Raw genomic sequence first — 20,467 nt, 5'->3', positions numbered from 1 at the left:
AGAAAATCACAAAGGTCTCTCTGGGTCAGGTATAAAATCCCATCTAGCTTAGCTGAGTCGTATTTTCTCATGGACTAAACCCCGGTCTACCAGACTATTCAAGTTGCACACAAGTACAACCTTTTCAAGGAAGAAGAGGAAAAATTAAGTTGGCTTTTGAACAGTTATGAAAAACGGTGCCAAATATTTCTCTGAATTATGTGTTCTGGAAATTTATGCATTGAGAGACTTCCAACTTCAGTGTAACTCACATGCTCCACAATAATGGTAAAAAGGATGCTTAAAGACGACTTTCCTGTTTTTTCAACTTAGAGCATCCCCCACCAGATTTTTTACTACATTATTACTACTGTGGCTTCATGTGTTTACACATACACTATGCATTTAAGAATGCAACTTTACAAGGACTTCTTACACAGCTTCTTAACCAAGGTCAGGGTAAGGCATCCCCTCAATAAAAAGTGTTCCAATGAAAGTTCTAATAAAATAATACTATAAATAATGGCATGTTAGGTATAGCAAAAAAATGCCCAACATTTTCCCACAGCCATAATCTCCAAAGGATTCTCTACTAACAACAGAAAAACAAAATTCAAGCTTTCTCTTCTGACTACCTGCAAGTAGAAACAAGGGGACTTAAAAGAGAAGATAGTTGTTTCATAATAAATCTTGAAAAATAGTAATGACAATAGTTAATGACAATATCTGGGCCATTGTGTATATTTTATTTTCTCCTCTGCCTAATCATGCAACTTTTTTACACAAAAATGTCAATCATCATACCATCTTTCCTTAAAACAGATTCTGAGCTATGAAGTAAAGCTGGAACTCAAAGGAGCCACCATAACCTCTTCAGGGGTTTCTCCTCTGTAAAAGAGGTTGTAACAAACAACTTCAGTATCGGGTTAATTGAAAGGTTTTTTATTAAGAACGAGGGTTGTTTTCTATCCCACTGATGGCACCTAGAGGTCAGATCTCTGTAACTGCAAATAACCCATCTATGACTCTGCAAGTAAGGCACAAAACAAGATTAAAAAAAGTATTGTCTGTCCAACACTTGGTGTCAGGTCTTCTTTTTAAGAAATGAATGGATTCTCAAACAAGTAATGATATATTCTTTCTCAAGAATATATTCTTGTTTGAGAGACTTCACTGTATAATCTACAGTGTCACTGTTAAAAATGATGTAAAGTTCTTGTGAACTGGGAATGCCACCCTGGGAGTACTAAAAAAATACTTCAATACCTTCTACCACTACAAAGGTATTCTATTTTGCTGACATGTGTATACAGAAATAGCCACATTTTTAGCAGTACAGCTCTGGCCGCTTGGTACTATAGCAACTCATTTTTCTGTTCTGCCTTTTGTGCATCTCACTTTCTGTGCATCTCATGTCATTTGTAGCCAACAAAGCAATGCTGTAACTATGACACAAGCCTGGGACTGGTGTGGTACTGCCTTGCTTTCTCCACCCTGTGATAACTATAATACTACTAAACAGCCTCTGAAATTTGAAGTATCTACCAGAGAATCAGAAAATGCCATTTCCTTCAAGCAAGCATTGTAAAGAAACTAAATCACTGCATTAAGACCACAGAAGTGCAGCTCAAGTTGCATCTGTAGAAGCTGAATCTCTGAAATTTTTATTTAGAGTAATCTATCAAATGCTCCTGACCACTTCCAATTTTACTTTCAGGTGAGAATCTGATTTAGGAACTTTTGTATTTTTATGAAAATAGACATGGTTGTAAATTGGAGCACAAACATTCTCATTAATAAATGAGACATTTAAAGTATAAAACACATTTTACACTTTAAATGTAGTGGTGATTTCTTATCTGCTTTTGTCTTCATGCTAGTCTGAACATCCCAAGAGTCTTGTTCTTGAAACACTCTGATTTATCTCAAAGACTTCCAATGTTTAACTTGCTGCAACCAGACATGTGGCCAGCATTCAACACAAGTATTTTTTCCATTTTAGTTTAACAGAAAGAAACCACTCCTGCATTTCCAAGTCAAGCAAGGAAAGACAGGGGTTCTTAACAGCAGCTGTTTCCAAGTTTGGAGACTATGACAGCAGCCATCCATAAGGTGAAAGGAAGGACATAAGGCAAGATTACCTTAGTTTTCAGATTTGTTTATAAAGCTACTGCTCACAACTATACCTTGGTTCTTGTCTCTCTTCTTGTGTATACAGAACAGATACTGCATACTGAAGATAAGCTGGAGAATTTTTTATTTGATTAATATTTTCAAGACATGAGGGGCAAAGAACTGAAGAAGGAAAAGCAAGCTTCCTTACTTATAATACTTTAGAAGACAATATGCAAAGTTTTTCCCATTTAATATTTTTTCTTACCAAAAAATGAGCTCTTGTTTATACAGAAAAAAATCTAATAAAAGTTAAAACATAGTATAAATGGAAAGAAAAATTTTAAAATAAGAATTTAATGGTTTGTTCTGCTGGATAATAGTAACAAATTCGACAATTTGTCTATTTGTGAAAACTCTTAATGAAGGCACACCTAAAACAGGTCAGATAAAACCCTTGTGTTTGATATGGTTTTTATATGTCTGTGATTGATACACATAATCAAGGGCAGAGCCTTACAAAGCAGCACTGCTGCTACTTATTGGCAAGAAGCTAGAAGGAAATCTTAAAACTCTCCCTGAAAGCAGAGCATCTGTATCTGTGTATGTATTCTGAGGACTGTTATTAAGTAGTATTAGATAACGAGATGCTATGACTTCCCAGTTCTGAATGGAAGAAGAAATTGCCTGCTAGCTATAATATTGTATGCTACAGAATGAAAATTATATATTGTATTTTAAAAATAGACCATGAAGTTCACAAGCACTGTCAAAGGAATTCAAAAGTTCAGAAAGGTTTTTAGCATATTTATAAGTAGCAACTGACATTCTTTTAGAAATACAAAGATGGTTGCATATATTAGGTTTTTAATAGGGCAACAAATCTTTGTGATCTATGTCATTACGTGCTCTGGAATGTCACATCCAATATCTGGCACTTTGATTCTTCAATGACAACATACACTTTTATGTCCTCTCTACTGGAATGCTCTCCTAGTAAGCTAAAAAAGAAAAAAAAAAGGCAATATTTCAAGTTTTCAACAGTTTAGTCCCAAGACTCCAAATTCATTCTCTATATGTTCACATACCATCAAAACATGAGCTATTTCTCGAAACTCTGTAAAGAAGTTAAAACTCCTAGTAAAGAGAGATCAAAAAATAGACAAAGAAAAAAGAGTGTGCCCCACGTTGCCTCACAGCAAGGAATTTCTGGCATGAAAATGCACAAATAGGTGTCCTGACTTCATGGTTCTGAAGGTTAAGTAAAAAAGAAGAACAACTCTAAGATGCAGGCAATCTGAAATTAAAATTGAAGTGGAAAATAGTTTAAATGACATTAAAAACTACTACTTACTATACTTCTTTATTTTTCAGTAATTGCCTTATGTTTCACCCCACTAAGGTTTAATTTGTGTCAACGTAAATACCTTTGCAAAAAGGATTCTATTTACCCTCTTCAAATACATTAATATACAAATACAAATACCTTATGCATACAGTTATTAAACTATGTTAAAAAAAAATAGACATTTTGGTGTTTATCTCATGAAGATTACAGTTACCACTTCATAGAGAAGACCATTCAATTTAAAGGTTTTTTGCTCACTAACATTGTTCATGCTTAAGTAGTGCAAATTTGAATTACAAATCTTAAAATCACCAAGAAAATACAAGGCCTTAGGGCCAATTATTAAATAACATGTCTCAATTTTTCTCTCAACATACATTCACAAAAGACAGAATATGCTGAGAGCAAATAAACACAGCTGTTTCTTGAAAAATTAGTTTTATTAGACTTGCAGCACCTATTATGACTGGATAACTATGCATAACCTCAGGGGGCATAAACTGTCTACAGAAGCTCAAAGAATAAGCTGAAAATTTTCAGCAATCATGAATTCATATGGTCTATGTGTCCACTGCAAGGAGCTGCCAATGCTAGCTGTTTCAATAAATTAGGTCCCCCAGTCAGAGAGGCACTCCAAATTTGTTGAGAGAGGTGCAAATTGTGGATTTTAATATTCCTATACTTCAGTGACTAGTGAGAATTTTTACTGTGGGATTCCCTCTGTAGAAGAAAAAGAGAAAAATCAGGGCAGGAGGGCGTGAAGTTTTCCACACCCACTTCTCCTCACTGCCATATTTTCAGGAATTAATTCTCTGAGGATGTCATGGATGTCTTGTAGCATTTACTTTCTCCACACACCAGAAAGAACAGGTCACTTTTGATATAAGTTCTTCCTAAATCAAGAAAAGTACGGTTGGATCTGGTAAACATGGCCATAAACAGACAAATATGCAGTATCTCTGGACATTTAAAACATTCACTTGGTGCTCAAATTAAAACGGGCCACTTCTTCAGAATAGGAAACAATTTCCTCTTCACCCACTCAGAAGTTTGGATGCCTTCCCAGAAATCTCAAGACTGGCACAGGGCTTAGTACTGTGCCTGCAAGACAGCTGCATCTGGATACAACCCTTCATGAGAATGCACAAGACAAACCAAGGAAGACAGGTTGAACAGATGTAATGAACTGAGGTGGTGCCAGCAAGTGATCCGTGTTAACCAGATGCTCCAAAGAAATTTCGCTCAGTAAGGCAGTGCAATATGCAGGCCATTTGGAAAGCTACTTGAGTTATGCCAACAGATCTCATGGAAACCCACGATCACTCACACAGCTTGAGACCAAGCAGTTCAAGCTGCCTCCTCTTCTTCTGTGAGGAGACAGCAACAACCCACTGAAGTTTTCCCCCATGATGACCAGCTCTTTTTGCAACAAGAAAACAGAAGCAAAGAAGAAACTGAAGGAAATTTACAGCAAACTAATCTGACAACTAAAGGGAATAATTCCAACAAAATTATAACAAACATTCTCTAACCCATTGGAGGGGGGTATGGTGCGTGTCTTAAAAAAGTCAAGAAACAAACCCCCAAAATGAATCTACTTTTGCAATTTTAAACTAATATTACATACTAATTAGGCACTGAGCAAAATAGCTGCTATTATTCTAACCCGTTTTCTTTCTGAAGTGAAGAAGTACTGCTATGTATGTATGTCCTTAATAAATCTGGATATTAATTGCAATTAGTGTCAAATTTTTACAGTGAAAAGTGACCTCAACACACAATTATATTTCAAACATGAACAGAAAACTAAAAATTTCTATCAGAAGCAATTTTATACCATTAGACAAATCTCATTCAGAAATAGCAGTGACAGCATAGATCCTGTCATAGGTTAAAGGAATGATATAGCCTCGTTTCTGTAATTTGTATGATTAGTTTTTTGCCATGTTCATTGTCTGTTAGATAATCTTACCTATTTCTTGCATCAGTATGAATGGAAACTGCAAGTAAGTGTCAAGCATACATGTCTAATACATGAAATTAACACAAGCTTATTATTGTTTGAAACAAAAAAATTCCTCCTAAAAAAAAAAGGTAAAGCATCTATTCTGAATGCTATTCAAAAGAAGAGAATTGGTACCAGCTATGAGTTTATTATCTGCCTGGAGAGAATAAAGCGAGGGTAAGAACTAGAAATTGATTGACATGTAATATTTTAATACTGAATTTATTATATTTAAACCTAAACACATGTATTTTAAAAATTAATTAATAAGAGTTGTAGCTGTTGTACTTTTTTTTTTTAGCTTGATGGCTTATCTGGTGGTATTAGGAAATATTAAAATAGCCAGCTACGGATAATTTCTTGTTTCACTAAAGGGAGTGTGTGGGCAGAAAGGAATTCCCAGGACTGTTTGCAAGATAAGAGGAGAGGGAACGGATAGGAACATTGTGGGTGTAAAAAGGCAGGAAAGAAAAGACAGATGCTTTAGAAAAGCTGTGTGGACAGAATAGGCACTAGACAGTAAAGGACCTATTCGACAGCTTGTTATCTAGACAGGATTTGGAGAAAGGGAGGCAAAAGAAGAGAAGATTGAGAGGCCATGGAGAAATTTATGGCAAGAACTCAGTCTGAAATTTCACTGACAATGAACCACAGGAGAAATGCAAGATGGAATGTAGCAGTGCTACAAATATGTTAAAATTGCAAGCATTCTTGCCAGCTGCTGCTGTTATCATGAGAAGTAATCTTGTGTTAGGGTTTATTAATAGCAACATGCTTTGGAAGAGACTGCCATTTGTACGTACAGACACTGCACCATGCAGATTGTCTTGGAGTAACAAAATCTTAACTGCTTAAATATAGTAGTGAGTCTACCCAAACACAGGATAAGTAGGAAAAAATATGGCACTAAAAATATATAAAAAACCCCTTTGTAGCACTTCCTCTGCTGTTCTTTCTGGATTTTCAAAAAGCAAAACACTGTTGGGACAGTATCCTTAGAAAGCAAGTGGTATGGTATCACCTACAGGCTCCTGGCCTATAAGCCAAGTCTTCTGTTTGTAGCAGCTAACAACACATCATGTTTCTATTCCCATTTCATCTTCTGTCTTTCATTTCTACAAGCAGTAAGCACTCTGTGCAGGGACAACTTTGCATACAGTATTTAGGACTTATCATGTTATATATAATAATATATTATTAGAATATGAATAAGAATTTTTGTAAATAAAACTGCTTTTAAAACCTCCGTCTCTCTATATAAATGGGGGCATCTAAATCATGAGGAAAAATTCCACATGATACTATCTAAGATCAGTATGCTGCGACCTTCATTATACACTAGCTAGATTATAAGCTGAAAAATGCAATTTTAGAAACTCCACAGGAAGGTACACATATCTGTTCTTAAATTTGCACGTATTTACATATTACAGATTTATAAAATAAATTTTCACCCACCTGCATACAAGTTGCCTCCTTTTTTCGCAATTATCAAATAAAATTCTATCTACTATCTTGAATATGCAAAGCAATGTACCACATACAAATTTAGTAATCTGAATCAGAGAGGAGAGAAAGAAGCATGGATTACTAACTACAACACAAAACTTTTGCTATCTTCGTCACATGATTATATTGCTGCCTGTAAAACAAAAATATTTCCTTACCTCACAAAGAAGTTTAACACATTAGCATTTACCAAGTCTTATGAGTTCCTCTGATATGACATATAAACTACGTTGGGTTAAGGAAGTACCACCAAACTCAGACAATTCATAAAGGAAGAACATATATAGTAGAAAAACATATTTAGACTTTTAATATAATTTATGTATTTTGATTTAGTCTTCTTCTCTCTTCACTTTATTAATTGGTTTAGGGTCAGCAGAACTTTGGTTGTCTTGCAATATATTAGAATATGATCTACAAAACAAATGAAAAACATCACGCAAATCTTACCATGTTTTGTCTACTACTTCAAAATGTTAGAATAGTAGCAGTTATTCAAAAAATGATTTACTGTATTGCCTTCTTGCACAGGATCAACATTTTCATATGACATACATAACCAGCACTTCTCTTTCACAAGTATATATATTTCCAGTGTATTAAAAATGCAGTGCAGTTTGCAATTATCATCTGATTTTTTAAAAAAATCATTACCCTACCTCATAGATTGTATATTTTAGTGTTAAAATCATGTCCATTTGAGGAGCAAGTAACCAGAGATGTTTTTCTGAAATGTGATCAAACTGCACATGACCACACAAATGATCTGCAAACATCTTAAACCTCATACCAGGAAACCTTGCAATCAAACTGGTCACTCAAAACATTTTTTAAGGAACACAACAAACCAAAAGTACAGGCTTCCTTATCTAAAAAAAAAGGAAAGGGAAAAGTCATGTCAACTCCAGTGCTGTTTTCTTGCCTTTTTAAACAACTGAGTAACAATATAAAATACCTGAACAGAATTTAGAAGATACTGCTCTTGCCCCTTTGCAAAACTATATTTTCATACAATATTATCATGAAACAAAGATAAATAAGTGTTCCAGAAAAGAGGTTCACTTTTAACAGAGGATGAATATTAAATGAGAAGCTGTAGGAAGAAAGCAGAACTAGCAGTCCAAAACTAGGTGAAAGGAGAGGGAGACTAGAGCAGACCAGGGACTCTGAGTTTGGAAGAAAAACTCGAGCCGAGCAGTACATCTAAGAATGCGATGGGAGTGGAGCTATTTAAACCAGCAAAGTCATCATTCCCTGACAGTGACAGTTCATCATATAAGGAATGACAATGAATTGGTTGTGATAAGTGGCATTGATCCAAGAGCAAGATGCTAAGGCTACAGCCCTGCTTATGGGTTATCTGGGTGTCGTTCTAGTTCAGTTTGACTTCCACTCAAAATCTGGGCAATACCAGAACAAAGATCACCAGTTAAAGTTATTTCGCCCTCTTTGTGTTTCTGTACTAAGGATAGTAATGACACAGCAATGCAGTATTTTCCTCTCAAAGGAGTCTTTCCCTATACATGAAAAAGATCTGCTCAGGAATTTAAAATTACTTCATTTGTTGTAGAAGGAAAAAAAGTGTTTACTTAGTGATACAAGAGACTGCAAAAAGAAAAAAGGGAGATTCATGGTTAAAGTAATTAGATTTCAAAGCAATACATTAAGTATTTAATTACACATTTCATGAGTTCCCCTCCGGCATGATCAATCAGCAAAGAGGCAGCTGGGTCAGTTTATGGCATCACTGTTGTCTCCCATTCCCTCGTTTCTTCTGCTGGATGCTATAACCTCCACAGTTTCAGACAACAGAACAGACAGACTTTATGCAGGTGAAGACCTTTCACAAAGTCAATCCAGCATGTTTAAATAGCTCAAAGTGCATGACAATAAAGGCTTCTAAAGACATCTAAACAACTGGGCACAAAGGAGCAAAATAGCCCAGGCAGCCTTCCTTCTGAGCCTCCTGAAGGCAGAATCCTCATAACACGCTTTTAGCATCTGCACTCGGGCATTGGTCTGTAAGAGACATCACGGCATGAGGAATCGAAGTTCTAAATGCATTAAACCACAAAGAAAAACATTTTAGCTAGAGTTAAATATAAATGAGTTTCCGATTGCTGCTTTTATCTTGCCCAGAAATAGGTAGAACAATTTAAATAACAATGTTTCTCAAAGTGTCAGTATGGTTACAGAGGATCACTCAGTATTCAGAAAAGCCGTCTTTGGGAGTGCTGACATGTCTGGCAGTAGAGGTTTGAGAAAAACCACCCAAAACCAAAACATAAAAACCCCAAACCAAACATAATAACAAAAACAAAACCCCAATCAAGTTGTCAGACATTGTTCAATTATTTTTGACCCTGTACAGTAGGCTGGACTAGATATGCACAGTTTAACTTTCAATTTTTATTTTTTTCTAGGTGACACGGGGAACAGCTGTTTGAGCAGCAAACTGAGTGCTCCCTCCTACAAATGGCTATCTTAAGCCCAGAGCTTCTGTAACACCCCAGAGAAGAGGAGGGGTAAAGATACTTCTGCCTGTATCTAGTTCTACAGAGCCATAAACACACTGGCTATATCTGACTGTATCCACAGCTTAAAAGATGGATTTTTGGTATGCCTTGGCAGACCTCTTGTAAGCACAGCCTGGGACACCACAGGGCACTTCAGCTGAGCCAGGCTGAACCACCCCACCTTGAGTTAACCAGAAAATTGAGGATCTGTCCACCTCTTTTTTCTGCTTCTGCAATTCCTATATTATTCCCTCTCAAGTACAGTAAAGAGTCAATTGGTTTGCAAGCAAAATGAGAGAGTTGCAGAAAGAAGGAGAAAAAAGGGCGAAGAAGATAATTTTTAGACTTCCTCTGTTCCATATTGAGAAAATAAGTAACATTGCTTTTCTTCAAGGCTACACAGGCTTCACACAGGAAAAACTTTCACTCTCCTTGAGAGAGAAAATGAAAGGCATGGGAAAAACAGATTCAGAGCGGAGATACTGCATATAAGTAAAAAACAAACAAAAAAAAAGAAGAGGAAATAGTTCATTATTCAAGACTGTTTATCTTCTAAATGACATAACCCTCTAGGCAGTGTTACAGAAGACAGCCTTGCTCATTTCCGTAACTTTTTAGTATTCCTTTCTTTCCATTCAAAACCATCTGCCTTTTCAGTAAACTTCCTTCTGCTGAACTTCTCAAGTACTTCTGTTTCATTCCAAAGATCTTCCAAAATTGAAGCAAGAAAATAATAAAATAAAATAATAAAAAGCAAGAAAAAACCCCAAACAACTATAAATTATAAATTTAACAACAAAAAGTAAAACATCTATAGGGTCAGCTTTATTGTGAATATTTTCAAATCCAGAGCAATGGACACACTCCTTTATGAGAAATAAGCATAGGGACAAGAACAAACTTCCTTTCCTATTAAACATCCGCTGATCAGTCCATGATCTGTACTTCTCTGACAATTTTTCTAACACAAAAAACGGAATTTTAAGTAAAGACTAAAGCAGCTTTGAAAGACAGCCACTCAAAGAGGCATCTTACCACCACTGGTCGTAATCAAGTTCCCTGCCACAAAGCCCAGAACCAAAAAAATTCTCTTGTAGAAGACACAAGCATGTGGGAGTGCTCTGATTTGTTCAGTGACAGACTCTGAAGATCACCTTAAGTTTTAAATTAGAAAATTAAACATATATACATATATATATGTGCACACATGCACATTTTCACACATTTTTTTTCTTTATGTTCTTCTGACAGTCTCTTCTTACCAAATGATGAGAAATTGCAAGAGAAAAGAATCCTTTATTTTTTGTTTAAGGGGAAAATAGTTTAGTGCTTTTCTATATTACTCAGAACTGATGCAAAGTCAGGTGCAATATAGGGAAGTGTAAAATGAGAGGATATATCATTTCAGAGAAAGCTAAGTAGTTTTTTTGTCCATTAAGTAACATCTTACTGTCATCCATGAAATACAGGGCTATACTCAAGCAGGAAACATGATTTGTTCCAGAAAAATTCAGGACTACATTCCCCTGAAAAACTGAATGGACAGGCTTGGCTGAATTGCTGGTGCAAGTATTTACACAGATTTGACTGATAATGAAAAGAGTGTTTTGGTTGTTTTAACACAGAAATTAAGGGATAAAGAAACAAGTCCAAATAAGTCAAGTTGTTCATGCGTAAGTCATATTAGTATTTTAAACAAACTACTAGCATACCAGTCAACCAGGAAAAGGTTGACTGAAAGTCTTGTTCCAAGTGCTCCGTTGTAGTAACAAACCAACTAATTCCATATGTAATGTATAAGAGCAGTGGATGCTCTTATTTGAAAAATACAGGATGGTATATAAATTAATGCTTAAAATGCTTTATCCTATGTTCACTTAACACAAAAATACACCCTATGACGGAAATATTTCAGTAATGAACTACCAAAAGGTGATGAATTGTCAAAATTCGGTTGGATCCATTTTAAGGGTGAAACATACACACATACAGCAAAACTATTGTCACAAAATGGAACAGTATAACAGAATTTTTGGTGTATCTGAGATTACAGGCACTGAAAATGGATACATTTATTACCTTGACTTTTCTAGCTTGGAACACCACAGGGTGCACACTGAAACCCCTGCTTTATACCAGTTCAGTGCTACTTTAAACCACTTGAAATGAAGGAATGCTGCAAGTGAACAAGTCACTCTCACAAATTCTCCAGCTTATTAGCACTTCTTAAAAACATGTATTTAATGTGATGAAATTGTCATCCAGCAGTCTTCAAGAGCAACAAGCAGTGGAATTTTCAGGAAAAAGCCCTGGAAAACTAAAGAGGGAAGAAATCTATTTTTAAAATACAGTTTTTGAAATAGTTAAGAATTATGAGTTCAGAAGGAAAAACACTTCTACTGTTGGCAGTTTAAGAGCAGTCTAAGTGAAAAATCACATAATTAAGAGACCAATTTTTTTGTCAACTGAAAGTATTCACTGTGGCAAACAAAATACGGCACTTGATTTTGGAACATACGTGACATACGTGACTATCTTTTAAGTATGTTCAATGATCAGCTGCAGTTACATCGCACTGAAGAGCTAATGATATCTGATATTTTAAGTGCGTACTAGCTGAAAGGTATTCATTGCTTCTTCATGTTATACTGCAAAATCTACTTCAGTGCCTATGCAAGATATGTTAAAGGCTAAAGAGGATCATGGCTATGCCTATATTTGATGATACTGCATCAGTGTTTTCTGTAACAACTTTAAGGAATGCATACGTTTACTGTGTAAGTACAGAACTTCTAGAGCTATACACTAAAGTTATTCTCAGTGCTACACAAAGAATGCTAAGTAATACTATTTTTAACTGGATTCAGATTAGCAGTATTGCAGACAAGTGTTTTAACTACATGAGCAAACTGACAAAATGCATAAGGGCAAACTGTTAAGTCCTGTGACCATTTATAGTGCACTTCTTGATAGAAGCCCAGTATAACTAATGCAGAGGATGCAGAAGCCATGAACTGTCAGCTCTCATAACGGAAGTATTTTTACTCTCAAGGATCACAGTACACATTTTAAAGATGGTTTGTTAGGTCTAATGTACAATTAAGGAAGGGAAGAAACGAGTTCAAACAAGGAGAAGGTCAATAATCTTTAAGTCAGGTCAGTGTTCGAATGGTTCAAATGTACACTTTTCAGAAAAAGTTGACATCAATATAGTACTAAGTCAATAACCTGGAAGCAAATGGTAGCTTGTGTTCTAAAGTACATCAAGCTTAGCTCTGAACATACAGTGCTAAATAATTCAATGCATTACTTATTAAATGAAAAGTAGAATTTTTAAAAACTAAACATTGCATATTGGTGAAGACTTTGTGTCAAAATTCCTATTTTGCGTTATGTTTAATAAAAGGAATAAATCTAGATAACAAAAGTATCGATTCTCTCATTTATTGATATCAAAAATTAGGCTGGGTTTTGGTATGGGTTTTTTCAACATGTGGAAAGGAAAATGGAGAACTTGTATGCGACCTACGCGTATTAGCATGGAGGGAACCCAATATGGTAATCACTAGGACTTACGTGCAGGCTTGGAGTGTTAGAAGGCATGAGACTAAAGGTGGAGCTCTTACCTCTTCCACTATCAGCAGCAATCATACTGAGAATTGTTAGTTTCAGAACACAAGATAAATAGATTGATGATATCTTAGCTGATAAAATATACATTTAAGATGCTTCAAAATTTCCTCATTAGTCCTAATGTTAAAAGAAAAGTAGATGCTGAACAGCTTCTTAAATCCTCCTAGAGCTAAAACTTTAAATTGACTGCTTGAACGTGGTGTAGGACAGGACAAACAAGATCATTCTGGTCATTTTGGAACAGAGCAAAATCTGCAGAGAACTGCTTTAGATTTTGGGAGGGTTTTCTTGTATTTGTGAGAAGTTAATGTGTGATCACACTTCTCATTACAGAAAATACACACGTAAGACATCAGCATTAAAGTTCCAACAGTATAATAACATATTAATACAGTCACTAAAAAGACTTGTGAAATATAGCTCCGAAACTTATCTTCTACACTGTATACTATGCTTTATCCAAGACAAAGGAAATAAAGCTATCAAAACATATTCCAAATGTTTATTTTCAAGGAAACAGTTCTCAAATAATATAAAAAAAATTAAAGCACATCTATTAAAATATAGGAGATTACTTTATCACTTCCAACATTATGAAATGTTCCTATTCCATGTTCAGCAAACGCATATGTATAATATCTAATTTCAGGAAAAAAATACTTTTCTGAAATGCATATGATCCAATATTAAACAGTCATGTGTGTGTATATATATATATGTGTTCTAATTTTTGCATTGCTGCAGATTGACATTATGTTGCTAGCTTTCAATGCATGCATACCTTTTATATATAAGAAATGTTCCAAGATATACCAAACAACACAGTAGAAAGAAATTAAACTTTCCAATGTGATCTCGTCAAATTTAAATTTTGTCTGTGATTTAACTGAGGTTGCTAAAAAGTAGTATGTTGACACTCAAGGAAAGCCAGCATATTTACAAAAGGTGAGCTAGATTTTAAAACGTGCATCAATAAACAGAAACAGCATTTCTTCAGCAGCAATACAAAACTCATATAATGATTTTTAAGGGCCACTTTATTAATATAGTTCCTGAAGCTGTAGCATAAGACCCGTGATAGTTTGTCAGGCTAGGATTGTCTATATATAAACTATATCGCAACCACCACATAGTAACGTGCTATTTTTATTTTCTGTAACAGCAAAAAATGTTATCTCCATTACTGAGTTATAAAACTATTAAAATTTTATTTCAAGAATTCTTACTAAAAATGCTTAAATATTAATTAGTTTAACATTTCTAAATTCTCTAATTTAGTATCCAGTAAGTCACATATGCCAATACAATTCAGAACTGAGTTCAATGAATTATACTCCAAGCTTCATCACCTAAAAGACTGAATAACAGCAAAATACACATTTATGAAGGCACCTATTTTGTACAGCATTTGTTTTCCCCATATGGTTTACAGCTATAAAAGAATCCCTCACGTGTTCCTTTAAATGAGTAATAGCTAAGACAACATGTACAGTTTCAATTAAAGTAGAAGAATTAATGAAATAATGGCACTTTGAGTGAATAGATAGTGACAGACATAAGTACTTCCTCACGGAATGAATGCACCATGACAAAGCACTGAGCTACAAGCCAAGTGATCAAAATTCAGGTTTTAAAGACTTTTACACTTACCCGCCTACGGCAGAAGGGCAAACCCTGTGCAATGATGCTGATGCTAAATATCTTCATCACGGTTTGGTGTGGTAGAGGTTCTTTGGCACTTTTAAGATCAACAGGAACCAAGCCATGGTTGATGGCAGTTTTCCCAGGTTTGGACATTTTATTGTTCTTACTTTGTCAAGTCTACTAACACTGGAAGAACATTGGTAAAAACTTTGCTCTAAAGTTGCATGATTTTTTTTTTTTAAGTTTCAGACTGGTGAATCAGCTCCCCAAAGCTTGCTGCCTTTGTCTCTCAACCTTCTCCTGCCAAGTGTCCTGACCTGTCTGCTGCTCAGTGAAGTGCAAGCTATCCTAGTATAGACAGGAATTAAACTACCAAGGGGCAGGCAGACTGCTCCTGTCAGTCAAACAGCTGGTGGACCTCCCCTGCAATGTCAGAAAAGCCCTTCTCCAAAAAGGGATCTGCAGATTGAAAACGAAGAAAATCATGACTGCCTGGAGTTTTAATAGCCAGAGCCACTTACACCTGCACTTTAAAGGAAGAATTTTTTTTTAATTTTTTTTTTTATTTTTTTTTTGCAAATTGGCATTGCACTTTCAGAAGGGGAAGTCAAGGAGATTGCAACCTTCAGAGAGTGACAGCATTGCTGCACGATCAACTCCACCACTCCACAAGCAGATTTGTTCTGGAGTGTCACTAAAATCAAATGAAAAACTGACTTGGACTTCGCTGTTTCTCAATTATAGCCTCCACAAACATAATATATTGCTAAGTCCAAAAGTTACAAAAGGAAAGAAAAATGGATCCAAAAAAAAAAAAGAAAAACGGAAAAAAATGAGAGTCCCCTAAAATGGTGGCATTGGCACAAAACTTGTTCATTTAATAAAAGTAGAAGCAAAGCTACTGTTGCACTCCAGCCTGCACTTCCTCCTCTTTCCCTGTGGCTGTGGGGGGAGCATCATCCAGGCAGCTTTGGCTCTAAGGATGCAACGGTACAACAATCTTTCCTCTTCTGGCCATCAGGAGTTTGGGTACCAGTTTCCTCAGGCCCATCCATCACACTGATGTAAAGGAGAAGGACTCTTCCTCCAAAACAACAGCATATCTTGAAGGATGTGGGGAGAGGTCTGCCTGGCCTTACCAACAAACCTGACTGGGGACCATTTTTCAGTAAAAAGGTTGGTACTCCACCAAACAAAGCTGAACAGCAATGTCTATTACTCAGATTTTCCACAATTAGTTTGCTTCCATTTTAAATAATTTCTTGATCAAATTAGCTTTCCTACAATACCTCTAGGTTCCCACAATCCCTTTCTGATGCCTATACTTGGACATGTTTCTTAAAAGCATATTCATATTTTGAAAACCTTTTTGAGCAAAACTAAGTAGAAAGAGACAAAGACCTGTGAAAATGTCTTATGAAATTGCTGATAAGAGATGCAGAAAACCATCAAAGCTCTTGTATGAACTGAGTCAGCACAGTCCAAAACACAGAGAATAAATGACCATTAAGAAATCTTACAAGTCCCTTTATGCACAAACCAGCAAAGATAATTAACTGTATAATTATGTGAGGGCAAAAGAGGGAGTGCAGTAATGCTTTAATGCTTGGAGCACAACAATGTAACTTGACAAAAGACAGCATTAAAATATGACTGTATTAGCATTTCCACTTAGCCCTTTGTTTCCCCCTCAAAAAGCCAAGCTGTAAGCATGTCTCACTTGCATATACAGGGCCCCCCACCAAACATTTGCATGTGGAAAGGTTTAAAAAGAAAAAAAAAAGAAGGAAAAAAATCCCTAGTGTTTCACTGAGAGTATATATACATTACAGTAAGCCTTCACTTACAAGAAAATATTTCTCAGACAAACAAGACAATCCTTATTTCTTTACAGATGTTGCACAGTTGCATACAGAAAAGCTGTGACAATGCTGGGTAGCACAGAATTTTCATGCACAGATGGTTGCGTGTTTTTATTCTCTACCATACAATTCAGATGTTATTCTAAAGCACATTTAGATGTACATTTTCTACTAAAAGACTCTTTACATTTCCTACTTTATACTTCATCTTATAAACTCCAAGAAACAGTTTACCATTACACTGTACTCAATAGCAATAGCATTAGTTTATAGCTTCATTCTGAATTACTTCATATTTTATACAACAAGTACTAGGCTTTCACTTGGCTGAAAAGCTTCAGAATAAGTGTCTTGGAATCTCAGTTTCATTCAAATAAGAAAATTTCACTGAAGTACTCCAAAAAGGGTAAAGAGGAGCCTTTTGTTTCTACTTTGAATAACTAAAGTGAAGAACAGAGCCAAAAGTTCAAAAGAGATCAACTCACATACCCTATGGAAGTATCATTCAAAAAGAAGCAACAGATCAGTTTTCCATTTTGACAAACTGGTCACCATTTCAATAGTTCCAGCAAAGTGTGAAGTTGACCTAAAAGTATTTATATAATTTGAGATTTTTATAGTATGTAATACAAGATCAGATACATTATTCTGTACAAAGCAAGCCTTACTTTCTAGTTTAATAAATATTTGGCATTTCATTTAATTGCATATAGAATTGTCTGCATGCATGTGTGCACTAAGAGAAACCGCTGAAATAAACTCAGTTTTAACAGAGTACTTTATTGCGCAATTGCTGAAAGAATTTGACAGCGTAGCAGATCACCAGCTGTTATTAGTTGGTATCAGAGCCTAGCATCTTATTACTTTACAGGCTCAGTTCCCCCCCCTTTTTTTTTAATTATTAGCTCAGAACAAAAGTGCAAAACAGGAACATAACTTGGCCCATTTACAAATTTACATACAATTGGGGAGCAAACAAGACTGAGGTGTTGCACTCTCCAAGCACTGCTCACCACGCAAGTCTCCAGTAACAGGTTATTCTCACACCTCTGAAAAGACAAAACTTGGGATTGTCAGCCCTTCTTGTGTGGTTTGAGATGAAGTCCCAGTAGTACACTGGTTTTTCCTCAGGAATGTCCAAAATATTCTAGAGTAATTGCACAGGGACACATTGCTAGCTGAAAAAAGCATCAAGTTCACATTCAGTGTAGTCCCCTTTTTACATGGATAAAGCCATGACAAAATATGGTACTTTTTTTCTGTCCCATGTGAAATTACAAAGCTAGATTTCATACTTTATCATGGCAATAAGAAAAAGCTCCAGTTTTTATCTGTGTCTTTTTTCCCCTGCCTTTTTTTACCATCATCTCCTGGAAAAAGAGTTGCACTAATAGATGAGATTTTGTTGGCCCAATTTTACTTCCATGTATCATCACTTTCTTTTCAGTCTTGTATTTCCTACACGTTACTGACTGTAAGTATAATTGTCTTACAGTAATGTTTAAAGGCCCCAAGCTGGACAGCTGTAAACATCTAATAAGTGAAAGTCTTTAGCCTGAAAATACAACACAGTCTAATTTAAGCAGTAAGAGGTTGTAACAGGAAGACAAAATGGTGAGGGTTGGCTATCTCAGAAGTGTCAGGAATACACTGAATATAGTAGATATCACTTATTTTTGTATTTATTACACATATAATTCTAATTTAAGCTCTAAATTTAAGTTTAAAGAACCACTGTTGTTTTCATCTTTAAAAGTCCTTTTTTACATTATACACGGTGAGAACATGTATAAACTTGACACACGTGAAATTATGAAAATTTGAGATTTAATGCTTTGTAATATATTTTTCTAACATTCTATTTCTAAATAAAGTGAGGCCGATTTCCAGTGATGCTCCTTTCAAGGGCTCACCTGTCCTTGAAATTGGAAGATCACGTTTGAAATCAGATCACATAAAAATGCCTGAAACCTTGAGTTTGAAAATACTAGCTTGAGATTGTCAGGGACTTTCAACTGTAAACAAAAGAAACTGTTTCTTTTTGGCCAGTTCAGTGAAGTGATGTCTTTGTAAAATGAAAGCATGTAGTAAGCAGCAATAATCTTCATACCTTCCAGTCAGGTCACAGTTTTAAGACACGAATCTAAGAAATTACCCCAACACTGAAAACCAGCTTACATACACACTATAGAATTTGCTCTTAGAGATGACAACTGCTTTGCATATTAACATTACTGGAAAAAAAAATTTAAAAATCATGATATTTTAATATGGTGATGGAACAGTACAAGACCTACACAGACCTAGATGAAGTAAGTACAGAAAAATTAAAATGCAGACAGCAGAACCCCAGAGAGGTTCTCCACAGTTTTTAACATCGGTGAACAGCTGCCCTCAAATGGATAAAGCAGAGCACTGCAACGTTTCAAAAGTTACCTTCTCAAATCAATCATAGTAACATCATAATCTTTTGAATATATTTCATAATATACTCCCTAAATAACATCTGTAGTAAGCTCCACATAGGTGCTGCATACAGAATGCACTATAATTTACATTATACACGAGCTTTATTATTCCCTTGATATTCACACTAGTCCCTGTTGGTCTAGAAAGACCAAGAACCACTTTGTCAGCAAAGCAAGGTACTCGTATACTACACTAGTAATCACTCACCTAGCTACTGCGGTCCCAAGTTTATTTATGTGAGGGATTTCTAATATCAATATACAAGTAGTTTTCAAATGACACATTGTACATTAGCTTGTTTTGTACAGGCAAATGAACCAGCTGTATAGTTAAAAGGTACTGCTGTACAAAAATAACTGCAACTGTATTAGTGGTTCTGGACAGAAAAAACCCTATTGCTTTAAACAGTCTGTATTCTATCCAAGTTTACCCAATAAAAACATCTGCACATATAAGAAAAGATAATGACCCAGACTCCTGAAGAGGGTATGGAGGGAATCAATGGGGATAACAATTTTGATCTTATGAGATCAAAATTTCCTAAAAAACGTACACTTGAATAGTATGCAAAAGGGGCAAAACTACTAGTTTAAACATGCAAACTGATGGTTTTCTCTATAGTTCATGAAACATCCAGGAGTAGACCTGTTGTATCACAAGCAACAGCAAGAACGAAGTCTGGCTCCAGGTTAGACTACCATGACAGTTCAAATTGCACTTGAATTACTCTCCAGCTTCTCCAAGGCTTTATGGTCCCAAAATGTCATGGAAGGCTCACTCTGAACAGTCCAGTCATAGCAAAGCTTTATTTCAGGTTTGTACCTTACTATGAGTATTGACTAATAAATGGTTTCTATGGTTTAAAGGAAGGAACAAATGTTGACTGAACTGCTTACATGATCATAGAAATACTCAATTCCTCAAGAATTCAATTATGTCTTACCAGGTAATGGTCACTTCATAGACTTCCTTTTCTGCGAAGTCTGCAGATGTACTAATAAGTCTCTCCCTTTCCTTCCTACCCTTTAGTTATCTTGAAAACTTGTGTAATCTCTCTCTTTGTCAAATTGGGTGAAAATTAGTCAAGAAATTCATAAGGTCTGGAAAGGATGACAATGACAGGCAAATGTCTCAACTGCACAAGCTTCATTTTCTTTGGCAACAAAGTTTAAGAACACAGTGAAGAAGAACCCAGATTTTCTTAACTCAGATTCACTCAAATGATACTTCCTGGCTATAATTCTGGCTCTGAAATCATATCCAGGCATGGTCATTAAAAACTACAGTGATGAAAAACATTTTTATCTAATACAATAGAGCTACCTTACAGTTTTTGCCATGAAAGAGCAAGAAGGAGCTATGGCTTTTGTAACTGCTGGTGGAAGATGGT

The 20,467-nt window shown here is 35.6% G+C and overlaps 1 protein-coding gene across 2 annotated transcripts in view; it reads right to left on the bottom strand.

Moving 5' to 3' along the window:
* The window catches only part of FBXW7 (F-box and WD repeat domain containing 7), a 174,717-nt gene that overhangs the window by 66,189 nt on the left and 88,061 nt on the right, over positions 1–20,467 (bottom strand). Inside the window, exon 1 of one of the 2 annotated variants that reach the window (XM_018071740.1) lies at positions 14,753–15,072. The exons of the other annotated variant lie outside the window; for it this stretch is intronic. Coding sequence (XP_017927229.1) covers positions 14,753–14,899 — 147 coding nt within the window. The 5' untranslated portion in view covers positions 14,900–15,072. Of the gene's footprint in view, positions 1–14,752; positions 15,073–20,467 lie in introns of those variants that run through there. 2 annotated transcript variants of the gene reach the window in all.

This window comes from Manacus vitellinus, unplaced genomic scaffold (assembly GCF_001715985.3).
Source record: "Manacus vitellinus isolate BGI_N305 unplaced genomic scaffold, ASM171598v3 scaffold_0_pilon, whole genome shotgun sequence".
NCBI classification, from domain to species: domain Eukaryota; kingdom Metazoa; phylum Chordata; class Aves; order Passeriformes; family Pipridae; genus Manacus; species Manacus vitellinus.
The sequence above is the reverse complement of the archived record's forward strand: the minus strand, read 5'-3'. Positions and strand labels throughout refer to the sequence as shown.